We start from the raw sequence: 14,121 nt of genomic DNA, 5'->3' as shown, positions 1-14,121 counted from the left end.
TGGGTGGGCGCTGGTAAATTGTATTGTGTACAGAGGCATTTGCCATTGGTCCAGACAAGAGATTTGGAGCAGGCGTGGACTGGATGAAGGTGAAAATACTTGACCAATCTCACGAGAAAATATGAGATTTTACTGATTATTGTTTACATTGCAAAAAACATGAGAACCGAACCGAATCGATCCGGATTCAGCTGAAACGCCTGCAACAGCACAACTTCCGAAATAGATTGGTTTCTTCCCTGAAGCGAGGAAGGCGACTGGAGACGAACTTTGTTTTGGTCGAGCTGACACCCAGGACCCTAAATTCATCACATCACCGGGGGAGATAAAGATAGGGGGGTAACTAACGCTAGCTTAAAGACATCATTTATACCTGGTGAAAAACGCAGGACCTCGAGGGTCGCCATTGTGTGGAACGAGATAACCCGACCGATGCACGGTATGGTCCTCGGAGAGAGGGATGTGATGGGGATCCCCGCCTAACTGGTATAGAAAGGCGGGTTTGGGATACCCGGAGTTGTCGAGGCCTCCGAGGGAATCCTCCGTCGTCAACCCTGAGCTACGCAGCGCGCTCCCGTGTCTTGATCGTTGCAATAAGCACGCGAGGGACGCGGCTGTGGATGCGGCCTAGCCTGGGAGGGTCTGCCGAGAACAGGGGGAAACAACAGAGACAGTTTCGGGGTTAACAGGCCCTTCAGAGGACCGTGAAAATATTAAATTACAGTAAGTATTTCGGTTGGTTATCGAACAAAATGACATATCTGGGCATGCCTCTCGCTAAATGGAGACTTCGTGGCACGAGCACCTGGCAAAACAGAACAGAGAAGATGCTTCTTTTTTGAGTTAGCCCGTTGGATACCTAACGCTAGCCATGTAATATGTTCGCAAAACCCCTTACTGTTTCGGGGTTCAATTTACTATTTATTTGCTTAAGCAGCCATTTGATCGAGCAGGAATAATCAACGTTTGTCTGTTCTGGGAGCATTAATTGTTTGTCAAAATCCAATCTTTATGTTACTAGCTAACGTTAACTGTTAGCTGCTGTATTGCAATGCTACGCTAAGTGATGTCCAACATCGGTAGACTTGTAGCTCATTTAGCTCATTTTTCAGTCTTGGCTGATTACTTCGCGGGTTATTCACAGGGGATCTTTTAGATCAATATGTTGTCATTATAACGTTGAGCCAGCCAAACCTGTAATGAGTAGAATTAAGGGCTGTTTGACATGGATTGACATGGACACCACAGGTTGCACTTTTTATTTCAATCCATGCAATTCATAGATAACTGACTTGGAACACAGTATTGGGCGTGTAACGTTAACCTTTACACAAGCTAGCAAGCTGGACCCTTATTGTCTATTGTGGCCATTGCTGTGAGTGTACTTGGCAGCCCCTCCATTAGTGACCTTTCATAACTCCAGCGCCATGTAACTTAGGCCTATAATGCCAGGGCGTTATCACATGATGCTATAATTTCCAAGCAATCACTACACACATCTGGCCCACGTCTTTAATGCCTATTAAGTGTGTGTTATTAGCTATATGTTGGGCTAGATTTTGCAATATATTATTGAGTAACAAAGTTTTATGGCCGGTACTTGCTGAACACATGATGTATAACATTGTTGTCAAGCTTATTGATGACTCAGAACAGGAATTTTCCACATCCATATAGTTAAAAACAGCCATGAGTCATCACAAAAGATGGCTTTTGAAACAGTGAACCCTCACTCCCACTTGAATATTCCACACTCTTCAACACCTTCCTTAATCTGTGCTCTTGTCTCTGCAGCCATGATGGAAGAACTGCATAGCTTGGACCCCCGACGGCAGGAGCTGCTGGAGGCTCGCTTCACAGGGGTCGGTGTGGCAAAGGTTTGTGTTACAGCAGATGTCACAAAGGTGAAGCATCGGAAGTCTAGTCAGAGAGCTTATTAGAATTACAGATTTTCTTAATTAAACATTTTTGTGAATCTCTTCCCTTTCTTTGTCTAACTCAGCCTCAGTATCATTCTGCTGTTTGGCCTGGACAAGCTTGGCCCCACTCCTTTTCTTTGTCTGTCTCTGGAGAAGGTTGAGCTGTGTCTGTGTTTTTTGGCTGGTGTGATATGGCATCTCTCCCTGGCTCATGATGTAGCGGCTGTATATGCAAGTGGTGATGCCTGCCAAAAAGGCCACAGACGGGACAGGGGTGGTAGAGGGAGGAGGAGTGAAAGCAGAAGAGGAATGCAGAAATGGTTCTTGACCAGGTGTAAGTGAAGGCAGCATTTAGCCTCACACCCCTTTCTTGCTACATAGATGGAGCTGTCTTTGTGGAAGGTGATCTTGGAACAGTTAGGGAGTGAGAGTCAGTGCCAGGAGTGGGCCCTGTGCCAGCCATAGGCAGAGCAGAGCCCAGAGCATGGCATGGCTGCTGCCGCAGAGAAGATGGCGGCTCTTGCTAAGGCATCATGCCACAACCACCCTGTATGACAAGACAAGCAATGTGTGTGTGCGTGGGGGTTTAGAAAGTGAGGGACAAGTAATTCTACAAATCGCTCTGAAGAAATATGGGTTGGTGGTCTAAAAGCCTTCAATCTTACATAGAAGTTTTGAGTTTTTTCTTTGACCTTGGAAAGCCTCGTGGCACTGCTACTGTATTTGTTATCACTGACTTGGCATGAAAATTGTTGTCCTTTGCAGACAAAGATGTAGAGCACCTTTTGATAATGGAGCATAGGGGGGTTAGAATCTGTTGAAAAGTGCCCCCTTTTTTTGTAAAACAACCAAGATATGAATTTGGAGGGGGTTAAAAAGAAACCATCATTCGTAAATGATGCAAGGCATCTTTTCAATGTCTTTCTCTGGAGAGGGGCACTAGTTAAGACTATAGTGAACAGGAGAAAAATAGATGACATTATCTAAAGGTGACGGAGAGACAGAGGAATACATCCCCAGCAGCATGCCTAATGTTCAGCCATTTTAGGAGGGTTCAGTGAGAGAGCTCTAGTGTGCTCTGAATGACTAAGTATCTCTCCCTGATTGGACAGTGCCTCCTGAATTTTGATGTGAATCACTTGATTGACAGGCATCACCTAGGGAACCAGCATTAGAACCGATGCAGGTCTACATTCTGTGGGAAGTTAATGGTGATGGTATTTAGCCAAGCCTCCGCATCCTTTCCCTCAGTTTGTCACCCATTTTACTCTCTTTTCAAACTCGTTCTCTCTCGCTCTTGCTCTCTCTCTTTCTCTCACACACGGGCATGCATTTTGAGGATGAAATTTTATTTCTACATGTCTCTTGCACCTTTTAAGCATATGTGTGGTTATTTGCTCTCTGTAAATTCTCTCATGTATTTTTACCTGATTTTTAATAGGGCTCAGGTCAGAATCAAAATGAGTCATCCAATCAGAGTCTATGCAGTGTGGGCTCTCTCAGTGACAAAGAGCTAGAGGTTAGTCTCAACCCTTACAGCATTATTTTTTTGTTGTTGTTTATGTTTTTGTTTTTTTAATGCCAACCCCATCTCTGGGTGTTACATTGTAATGCATTTGGCTGATGCATGCGACTTTCCTCACAGACTCCTGAGAAAAAGGCAAATGACCAGAGAGTGAGGAAACGCAAAGCAGACCACTTTGACAGCCAAGGTAGGATTGTCTCTGAGTTCTTTTTATCATGTATCCCACATTTCCTCAGCTTTTTCTGAACTCCTCGATTCTCTGTTCCAGCCAAAGCAGGAGCAAGAGGACATAAAATTAGTGATTATTTTGAGGTGAGTGGCAGAAAATGTTCTCCCTTTTTTTGTGCTGGGAACAGCTAAGCTCACATCCCCTGGAATGCTTCAGTGTGGGGGATATAATATTTCACATATCTTCTAACACCTTCTTATAGCCACCTTGGTCTTTTCCATTGAACTGCTTTTTTCTTTTTCTTCTTCCATTCGTTCTTCCTTTACCTGTCTATCAGTTTGCGGGAGGTAGCGGTCCTGGTACCAGCCCTGCCAGGGGAATTCCACCAGTGGTCCGCTCTTCCCCACAGCACTCTCTGTCCAACCCCCCTGTCATGGTGAGCATGTTTGCTCTATGGTCTTTCTTGTGCTTTTCTTTACTCTTATTTATTTATTTATTTATTTTTCAAATCTCAGCTCTTTCCATTGTCTCTTTCACTTGTCTTATTAAGAAGATGTGAAGAATCAAATGTGGTCTATAAATGCCCCTGTACAGAAACTGTGTTTAGTGCAGTACAATGCAGTTAGCAGTTAAAACCAAGGAAAAAAAAGTATTGAATGAGAAATGGCTTATTTAGTACCGTTTGTCAAACATAAAGGCAGCTATTAATGTTATAATCAAAAAGAGTTTAGATAAACCTGTTGCACATTTGCTACTTTTGTAAACCAGAGGCCGTGCATCTCTCCAAGTAAAATGAATTGTTTAATACACCTGAGCTTCTTTTTGTCATCCAAAACTTTAGACTTGCCTATTTTATCTCATATGCTTCTCGTTTACTCTCAGATTGCGGTTTCCATAAATGTTCTTGTTCCAGATTGCTATCATGTTTTATCACAACTATTGTGATGAAGGCGACTGATGAGTGTTTCTATCTTCCAGGTGCAGCAAGGAAGCCCGTCATCCGTCAGCTCCAACACAGAACACTCCTCTTGTTCACTGAAGCCTCCTTCTCTTCACGTGCTCCACAAAGCCACACAGGTACTGGACACGCTCTTCCAGCTGGTTGTTTGTCTGGTTTAACTCTTATTTGAGTTGTAAGTTGGTAAATAGTCAGCATATGTACCAACAAGTCACAAGCAGTCATTATAAGATGGAAGATATTGTTAGATGAAACTACTTGTTGCACTGCATTTCACTGTGATGTAGACTGAGCCAGCATTAACCGACACTTTTGTGCTCAATGTACCCTTTAGTCTGACCTTACTATAGAGAAACTAACAGCAATGGAGAACAACAAGAACTCTGACCTGGAGAAGAAGGAGGGCCGCATAGACGATTTGTTGCGGGTACTAATCTCATTACACTTCACCCCTGCTACTCTGCTTGCAATTTTCATTAGTTTTGAGAATATCATGTTTTCTGTCTTGGTTTTTTTTTCACTCAAGGCATGTTAGAGTTGACATTTCTGCTTTTATAAACAAGTATTCTTTTTGTTCATTCTTCATATATGAACGTTTTTGTGCTTTATTATATGTTCTCTTCCAGGCCAACTGTGATCTGAGGAGGCAAATTGATGAACAACAGAGAATGCTAGAGCGATACAAGGAACGTTTAAATAAGTGTGTGACCATGTCCAAGAAGCTTCTGATTGAAAAGGTATGTTTATGCATTGATGTAATTTTAAACTATTAGTTTCCAAAGTGAATAAGTCATTAAATTAATGAGCTACTTGAACAAATCCTGAAATACGGCACTTCACAATAAATATTCCAGCTTTAATGCCTGCCTTTCTTCCCTCCCCTTATTTCAGTCTAAACAAGAGAAGATGGCATGTCGGGATAAAAGTATGCAGGATAGGCTTCGACTGGGTCATTTCACCACAGTGAGACACGGTGCATCTTTTACTGAGCAGTGGACAGATGGATATGCTTTCCAAAATCTTATCAAGTGAGGCTCTTCGTGTTTAATGCATTAAGTATTTGTGCTAGTTTAAATGTCAAAATCCAACTGTAAAAATTATTTTCTTTGTTTTTCCAGCATTTGTAGCAAGCAGAATCATAGTTTGAATGCTTTGTTGTGTCAAACACATTTGCTTTCCTAACAGGAGCACCATATACTCTCTGTAGGCTCCCATTGTTAATCTTTTTGTATTATATATTTATTTTAGTTTATTTTATTATTCATATTATTCTCTGTGTGGGGATTATGCTGGAGCGGCTAGGGGATGAAGGACAGGTTGGTGAACGATGGGAGAAGAAAGCAGAGGAATAGAAAAAGAAAATGGACAGAAAGAAAGAAAACTCAAATGATACACAGCACATGAAAGACAAAACAATGGGAGGTGCACGGTCCATTTTTCCTGCTAATGTATTGTCTATTTCCAGACAACAGGAAAGAATCAACTCCCAGCGAGAGGAGATTGAAAGGCAGAGGAAGCTGCTAGCCAAACGCAAGCCACCCTCCATGGCTCAGACTCCACCACCAAGCCTTGAGCAAAACAAACGCAAAAGCAAGGCCAATGGAGCAGAAAGTGAAGCGTATGATGCTTTTGTTAATTTCTTTTCTCTTTTATACCAGATATCATCCCTCTGTATATTTATTTGGAGCTGCCTTTTTTATTTTTTCTTCTTTTTTTTTTGGTCTTGCAGGTTATCACAGGCAGAGTACCATGAGCAGGAGGAAATCTTTAAACTAAGATTAGGCCATCTGAAGAAGGTAATCCTCCATGTTTTTGATGCCAGTTGCTCATTATGAACTTTTTCGTTAGTTGTTTTGTTTTGTTGCACAGCTTCTGACATTTATATTTTGTTTTGCAGGAAGAGGCTGAGATCCAAGCAGAGCTAGAGAGATTGGAGCGAGTGCGAAATCTTCACATACGCGAGCTGAAAAGGATCCATAATGAAGATAATTCCCAGTGAGATTTCTTAGTCCCATTTCAGACATGGAGTACAGTCAAGCTCTGAAATTTTCTGGGGATATGTTCCTAGAGTACCTGTGAATTTAATAAAAATAAAAGGCCTATAAGTGCCTATTTTTATTGTCGTTCAAAGGGCCATAAAAATTTGTGGAGGATATTTGCCATTTCTGCAAAATTGCAGAATGTCTACGAACGCTTATTAGTTAGGTTCTAAGGAAAAATTCACGAATGACTGAGGCCATGAACTCTGAACTGTGATTTTGCAGGGGTACAATGTACACAGCATTGCTGTTAAAGTGACACCTTAGTCATTCTTAGATAAGGTGACTTTAATTTTAATGTGTTCATACATTCCAAATCCATTTGATTAATTCCTGAACTTCACCTGTGATAATATATGCAGTTTTTTCCCTTTGTTCTCTTACTAAAAATGAATAGAGCAAAATTTGTTTATTGTGCATACAGACACAGAGTGAGTGAAGTAAGGAATCCTTGTTTTGGAGAACCAAGCTGTCTAAAAATAAAATGTTTTATGATGACCAAAATTGTAAATCTAATCTGATTATACATTGGGATTGACAGCACGGTAAGATGGACTGTTATAACTTAAAATAAGTAATGATAGTTAGATGGTTTAAAATGCTGTGTTCAAATAATTGATTAGGGTTGTACCCATTTCAGACTTCACTTCCTGAATTTTGTTTTTTTACTTATATTGGTGTCTAATCCTTTGAAAGCCTATTTGTCAGTGTAACTGGCTTCACTCCAAGTTCTATGTTAAAACGGATAACAAGTTTCTGGCTCCAGGTCAGTAATGTTGCTTTGTTACCAAATTGTTTAGTTGGGGTAAAATGCCCTCAGTGTTGGATAGTTCTTTTATTTTCTTCATCTTTCTCCTCCACCAAAATAATCTGGGGTGTCCTTCTGCTCCTAATACTTTTTTTTTTTTTTTTTTTTTATAAACTCCGTTCTGTGCAGATTCAAAGATCACCCTACGCTAAATGACCGATACCTGCTACTCCATTTACTTGGACGGGGAGGTTTCAGTGAAGTTTACAAGGTGAGTGAGTAATGAGGAAAGAGACTGATCAGTCTTTCTTTCTTTTCTTGCATTTTCATATATATATATATATTTTTGTCCATGTTTTGCTGCCTTTACAGCATTTTCAAGTAAACGATTACTTGAAACGAAAACGAAATATTAATAAACAGGACTTAAATCTGAAGTTCTGCTTTACCTAATGAAGCAATGGCTGCTACAGATGCTTACTGATTCACTTTTTTCCAGGCCTTTGACCTAACAGAGCAAAGGTACGTTGCGGTCAAAATTCACCAGTTAAACAAGAACTGGAGGGATGAGAAGAAGGAAAATTATCACAAGTGAGTGCTTTGCCATTTTGAGGCAATACTTTGGTATATTTAACACAGCTTTGACTGATCTTCTGTGCCATTGTAAAGTCACTTCATTTTAACTTCATTGCATAAATCCTTTATTTTCAGACATGCTTGCAGAGAATATAGAATCCATAAAGAGCTGGACCACCCACGAATAGTTAAACTTTATGACTACTTTTCACTTGACACTGACTCGTAAGTCATTGCTTTTAAAACAAATACTTGAAACTTGCACCACATTCTGCCAAGGTGCTTAAACACTTCTTCTTTGTTTTGAAACAGGTTCTGCACAGTCCTGGAATACTGTGAGGGTAATGACTTGGACTTCTACCTGAAGCAGCACAAGTTAATGTCAGAGAAAGAGGGCCGCTCCATCATCATGCAGATCGTTAATGCCCTCAAGTACCTCAATGAGATCAGACCGCCCATTATCCACTACGACCTTAAACCCGGTAAGTCTTCATTTTTGCTTTTGCATTGTTAGAGCTTGGCACATTTCTTCTTTATGTTCAATAAATAGTAATACCATCAGTAAAATTAACTACTTGCCTTCCTGCTGCAGCAGTTTTTAAACTGCCTAATAGAGTGCACCGCACTGGTTATTAACAAGGAGCAAACCCTCATTCATTCATAACCAAGTAACTTTCTTTTTCTTTTTTTTTTAATACCTTAATCAGAAAAAAAAAAACATCTAAGATTAGCAATGTGTTTTACAAGAGTGTTGTGGGTTGACTTAGGTGTCATTAACCTGGCATGTTTTTTGATGTTGGAAGAAACTGGAGGTTCTAGAGAGAGCCTGTGCAAGCACAAGGAGAAACATGAAAACTCCAGAGAAAGACCCTGCCTGGGTTTGAACTTTTTGTGGAATAGAAGTGCTAAACATAGATCCACTGTGCTAGCTACCATCTTATTTTATATTGGATATTTTCTTTCGTGCCTGTGAATCTTTTCCCCTCTCTTTTCAGGTAACATTCTGTTAGTGAACGGCACTGCTTGCGGGGAGATCAAGATCACAGACTTTGGCCTGTCAAAGATCATGGATGATGACAGCTACAACTCGGTGGATGGGATGGAGCTGACTTCACAGGGAGCAGGGACGTACTGGTAATATTTGCGCTGAAAGATAACGGTGTTTAGAAAAGTCAGAAACGAATGTACATGAGTGGGAAACAAGTCTTATCGAGCCTGCTGTTAATTGTTAAAGCTTGTATAAAAATTAGCCAATGAATTTCTGCAGATAAGTAGGAGAGAAATTTTCACACAACAGCTATCCGGTCTTTAAATGATGACGTGATGAATACTGCTCTGTATGTTGTTCTATTTAATTTCAACAAGCCCCTAAAAACAGTCAGTGATCACTGTCGGCTTCTCTCGCTTTTTATTACTGCTAATCATTTTAAAGCTACGTTTTTAAACCCTTACGATGTAACTACAGCTCAGCCCATGCAGCAGTATATTGACTAACCTCGTATTGTGGATGGATTATCTCAGTTGTTCTCCTGACTGAAATTTGGCCCATTTACAGCATCCTGCCATCCGAGTGCATTTGCCACTAACCATTGGGAACCCTCACATTAACGTTTATCGAGTGGAAAAAAGTCCTTGTTCGTTAGCGTTCGCCCTCCAGCCTCACTGTTTATATTATGCTAACATAGCTGTGTCGCTAGCGATCACGTAGCACATCATTATATACCAGCTAGTCCAACTTCAGTAACCCTACAAACGTCACTGCTGTTTACTTTCCTGTCTTCATTTATGTTGGAGGTGATAGCAGAGCTGTACGTGTTATTTTTTTCAGAAATCTCTCAGTCAGAACATGGTATATTATATTTAGATGGAAGCTAGCGAGCTAACTTCCTGCTAACTTCTAACTCTGTTAAATTTCATAAATTCTGTTTTCATGGATGCCTGGATGTTAAATTTAACTGTTACACCCGGTAAAGCAGCAACGCTGATCATTTTATTACAGATGAAAGAATTTAGACAGTTTTTCAACTCTTAGTAATGCTGCAGTGATCATTTGACTTGGTGACCTGCAGCGGAGTTTGGGCCCAGACATGGCTAATGACGTCAGACTTAAAGACTGAATTGGTAAAGAGAAACCATAGAGTGTTTCTGGTAGGTGGGACGTTGCTAAAATATGACACAGCTGCACAATGAAAGCTGAGCAGGCTTATAGTCAATGGAGACGGGAATTTTGTCAGATTGTCCAGCACACTGTCTGGATTGTCTGAAGGGAATGAAATTGCAAAGGAGTGAAATTAAGGGGCACTTGCAGTCACTTATGTTGAATAACTGCATTTCTTCTTAATATTGGCAGGGTAGAAATATTCAGTGTTTGTGTCATTGTAGTTGAACGGTCGAGGAATAATACCATAACAATGGAGAGAAAACATAATCAGGATAATGCATGTAAAACAAAAAACTGAAGTGAGGTTGTGGCTAAAAAGCATTTAAAGCAGTCCTCTACTGGTAGTAGTTGTAATGTTTTTGTGGTTTTTGTTAATGGCTGTTTCTGCAGTTCTGGTTTGTGTATAAGTGCATATGTAAAGGTCATCTTGCAATTTAACTCTGATTGCCTGGTTTTTATTTAGAGTGCAATGTTTATTTAAATAATTGCTATGCTATTGAATGCACCTTGAAAGTCCAGACAGTATAATTGGGCTTGCTGAAATTCATGAATATTAACATAGCTCCCGTCTTCTTTTTTAGGTACCTTCCCCCAGAGTGCTTCGTTGTTGGCAAGGAACCACCCAAAATCTCCAATAAAGTTGACGTGTGGTCTGTGGGAGTCATTTTCTACCAGTGTTTGTATGGCCGCAAGGTAGGAAACTCGCGCTGAATAAACATTTTAATAAGACAGCTGAGCTGCAGTTGGGATAATTTTAGATATTTTTTTTTTCCACATTTATTTTTAGAGAAAAGAAACTTAGTGTAACTGCACTGTATAACAGCGCATGTGCATTATTTATATTCAGTTTTTGTAGATCAACTTGGTATTGTTGGTTTGGTTTTTTTTGTTTTGTTTGCATCATCCATTTAATATCCCAGAAATATTGGTGTTATTCCCTTCTATGTTTATATTTATGCCTCTTTGTTTATCTATTTGTATCTCTAGTTCTACACTTCATTTTATTTGCTTTGTTGTCTGTTGTATGTGTGCTGCTATGACAACTCAATTTCCCTCTGGGATTAATAAAGTTTAGCTGATTCTTATCACATTTAACACATTCTAAATGGCACGTAGAGACTGACCTGGCTCAGGCAGAAGCAGTGTTTGTGCATGCCTACATTTTATTTCATTAAAGCTAACATACTGTCCAACAACAACACAAAAAATATCAGCACAAACATTTACACTTGTAACTTTCAAATATATCTGTAGGCCATTCTTTTTAAAAGGTAAACTGCACATTTGGTAGTTTCTCATCCTTATTCCTCAAATTAACCCCTTAGAAATATATTGCAAATGCCTCCCAAATTGTTTTCATTCTCCTGTGTCCAAAAAAAGCCTTTTGTTTTGTTTTGTTTTAACTGCTTTTTGCTTTTGCAGCCTTTTGGCCACAATCAGTCCCAGCAGGACATTTTACAGGAAAACACCATCCTGAAGGCGACAGAAGTTCAGTTTCCCCCTAAACCTGTAGTCACACCTGAAGCTAAGGTATTGCACTCATGATTTTTGGCTTTGCATTTTCAAATACTTCAACTGTAATGCTTTTTTTTTTTTTTTTCTTCTCTCCTTAAAATCTCTGCAGTCAAGTGCACGTACTGTCCTTACACCCTGTTTTTTGTTCACTTTCCAGGCCTTTATAAGGCGCTGTCTAGTCTACCGTAAGGAGGACCGCATTGATGTGCACCAGCTGGCCAGTGACCCCTTCCTTATGCCCCACATCCGCAAGTCAGTGGCCTCGTCGGGCACCTCAGGCATGGCAATGGCTTCCACATCCAGCTCCTCCAACAGCAGCGCCTCAAACTGAGCCCACGCCCCTTAACTGACTAGTGAACTGAATTCATTTAAAAGGGTGGGGTGGGGCGGGAGCGACGCTATACTGTGTCACCCCCCTCCTAACAGCATCCCACCTTGCCATGAAATGCCCAAGGGGAAACTGGTCAGATGGCAGCAAGGGGTGGGTGAGAAGTCATGGATGGTTTGGGGAGACAACATGTCACCCTTCATCCTTCTCATATCCATCTACCCCAGCCCACCTGTCCTGCTTTCTCAAAAGGGTGACATGACATCGTTCTAGGGGTCAAAGCCCTGGATGACTCACATAGCAAGGGGTGAGTTTTTGCAGCGTGTTGGTGAAAAATGGGGTTCAATGTTCCGGAGCTTTCTTTTCTGCTTTAGGGGAAAAAAAGAGAAAATAAAATGAAGTATAGAACTGCTTCAGCTTGGCCAGATGGAAAGGACTGTGGAAGACCTCATACCTATACACACTCACAGATACATCCATGCATGAGCCATTCTGGTCCAAGGTAGTCTGAATTCCGCTAGCTCAAATATTTTTGTTTTCATTTCCCTGAACTTAACTGAGGGAACCAGTCGGGGGGCTGTTATTGTATTGAACCCTAAATATCTGTGGCACTATGTCATTCAACCTGCTGTTCTGGGAACCCTTGCCTCGAATAAATTCCAGACCTGAATAGTCTGTGACGAGGAGGGACAGAGTTGACAGTCTCATGTACCCCCTCCCTCGCATATCCTCGTCAAACTCCTGTGACCAAAGCGTATAACTTCCAGATGGTGGCAGTGTTTCACCTCTGTTTTTATAATGAATGGTTTTAGAGTTGTGCTACTTGATATGGGGTGGAAGCTGTTGAGAGGAGATCCCTTTTAACATTTTTTTTTTTTTTACTTCTCAATTTAAACCAGTTTAATGGGGAAAACTGTTGTTTTTCAAGTTGCCTTTAATTAGAACTGTTAATGTTTTGTTTGCCCCCTTCCCCATTCCCCCACCATAAACACACATATTTATTTAGGTATGTTTGAATTTATTTTTGGACAATAAAATGCAAGGGACTGGTTTACTTTATAGTACTGTTGGGGGAGATTGGGCCTTAGCAGAAAGTTGCATAAAACATTAAATACTATTGGTTAAAATGTGTCTGTTGTTCTTGTTTTCTGTGTGTGTGATGGGGTTACCATTGCATCTTTCTTTCGATCTTCATTTTAAATGCAGGTGTATTCATGAGCATATGTATCTTTTTAATTATTTGTCCCTTCGATGTTCCTTTAGAATCGATTTAATTGACTATGAATGAAATTTGCATTCAGCCCCATTTGGCTGCAGATGGGTTGAGTCACTATTTCCAGTCATTATGCAAATGTTCTGTTTATAAAGTTAGGGAAACCTGCAGTCATAAAGTATTTTTTCCCACTGAAAATGCTACGTCCAGATGAACAGAATCAACTTTTTGGGACTTATAATTTATTCTTCAATAATTGAGCAAATGAAAGTTGTGGCAAGGAAACAAAGAATGGACACAAACAGTCTGAAGAAAGTTTACTTAATAGGGAAGCTCAATGCAACAGTTATAAATCTGATTACAATTACAGATTTTTCTGACTTCTGCTTTTCTACAGTTGCATGAAGGTCAGTATTTATACAGCTATTTTTAAAGCCCACACTCAGTGGGTTCTCATTTGTGTCTGCGGTGACAAGCTGAGTAATAGTTGATGTATTTTGTATTTGAAGACAACTGGAGAACTCAGTCGTAACACACCTAGTTAAATTTTCTAATATCTGATTTATTTTTTTTCCCCAGTACACAGAGTTGGCAACTCACTCCTTCTAATTCAGACTTTATCCTATCGTTATTAAAAAGCTTTATAAATTAGTTGTTTTAAGTGGTACTTGGTGTGAAACCCTTGTAATGTAAAATCTTTAATGCTGCATTACAGGTTATTTGGCATGTTCATATCCTTCAACTCAAGGCTCTCTACTATAGCAGGTCTCACGAGTAAGCCATGATAACTTTTCTGACGAGTTCAGCTCTGACAAAGGAGCTTAATAAGCTGATTGGGTTGGGTTTTTTTAACAGGGTTTTCAAAACATAAAATTGAAAGCTCAGATTATTATTTATACATTTTTATTAGCACTACTTTGCGGTCAAAAACACTGAATATGTGTATAATTTATTTAAAATGTAGATATCG

General features: G+C 40.1%; 1 protein-coding gene across 9 annotated transcripts; it reads left to right on the top strand.

The window, feature by feature from the left end:
* Positions 1 to 29: 29 nt before the first annotated feature.
* Positions 30 to 13,065, top strand: tlk2 (tousled-like kinase 2). Of its 9 annotated transcripts, none has more exons than XM_026164334.2 (21): positions 42 to 723; positions 1,795 to 1,877; positions 3,361 to 3,438; positions 3,565 to 3,631; positions 3,713 to 3,756; positions 3,951 to 4,049; positions 4,592 to 4,690; positions 4,906 to 4,998; positions 5,198 to 5,308; positions 5,463 to 5,599; positions 6,037 to 6,189; positions 6,301 to 6,367; positions 6,469 to 6,566; positions 7,548 to 7,629; positions 7,858 to 7,949; positions 8,070 to 8,159; positions 8,247 to 8,416; positions 8,930 to 9,068; positions 10,677 to 10,788; positions 11,518 to 11,625; positions 11,768 to 13,065. In XM_026164334.2, the coding sequence occupies exons 2-21, from the start codon at positions 1,797 to 1,799 to the stop codon at positions 11,939 to 11,941; spliced, it is 2,094 nt and encodes a 697-aa protein (XP_026020119.1). In that variant the 5' UTR covers positions 42 to 723; positions 1,795 to 1,796; the 3' UTR covers positions 11,942 to 13,065. The 9 variants fall into 9 exon arrangements, with proteins under 9 accessions (XP_026020117.1, XP_080156289.1, XP_026020119.1 ...); XM_080300162.1 differs by having other exon boundaries at positions 583 to 723; positions 1,795 to 1,904; XM_026164332.2 differs by having other exon boundaries at positions 30 to 89; positions 6,037 to 6,367.
* The last annotated feature ends 1,056 nt before the right edge of the window (positions 13,066 to 14,121 follow it).

Source organism: Astatotilapia calliptera, chromosome 4, assembly GCF_964374335.1.
Source record: "Astatotilapia calliptera chromosome 4, fAstCal68.1, whole genome shotgun sequence".
Lineage (NCBI taxonomy): Eukaryota > Metazoa > Chordata > Actinopteri > Cichliformes > Cichlidae > Astatotilapia > Astatotilapia calliptera.
This window is presented reverse-complemented; position numbering and strand designations above follow the sequence as displayed.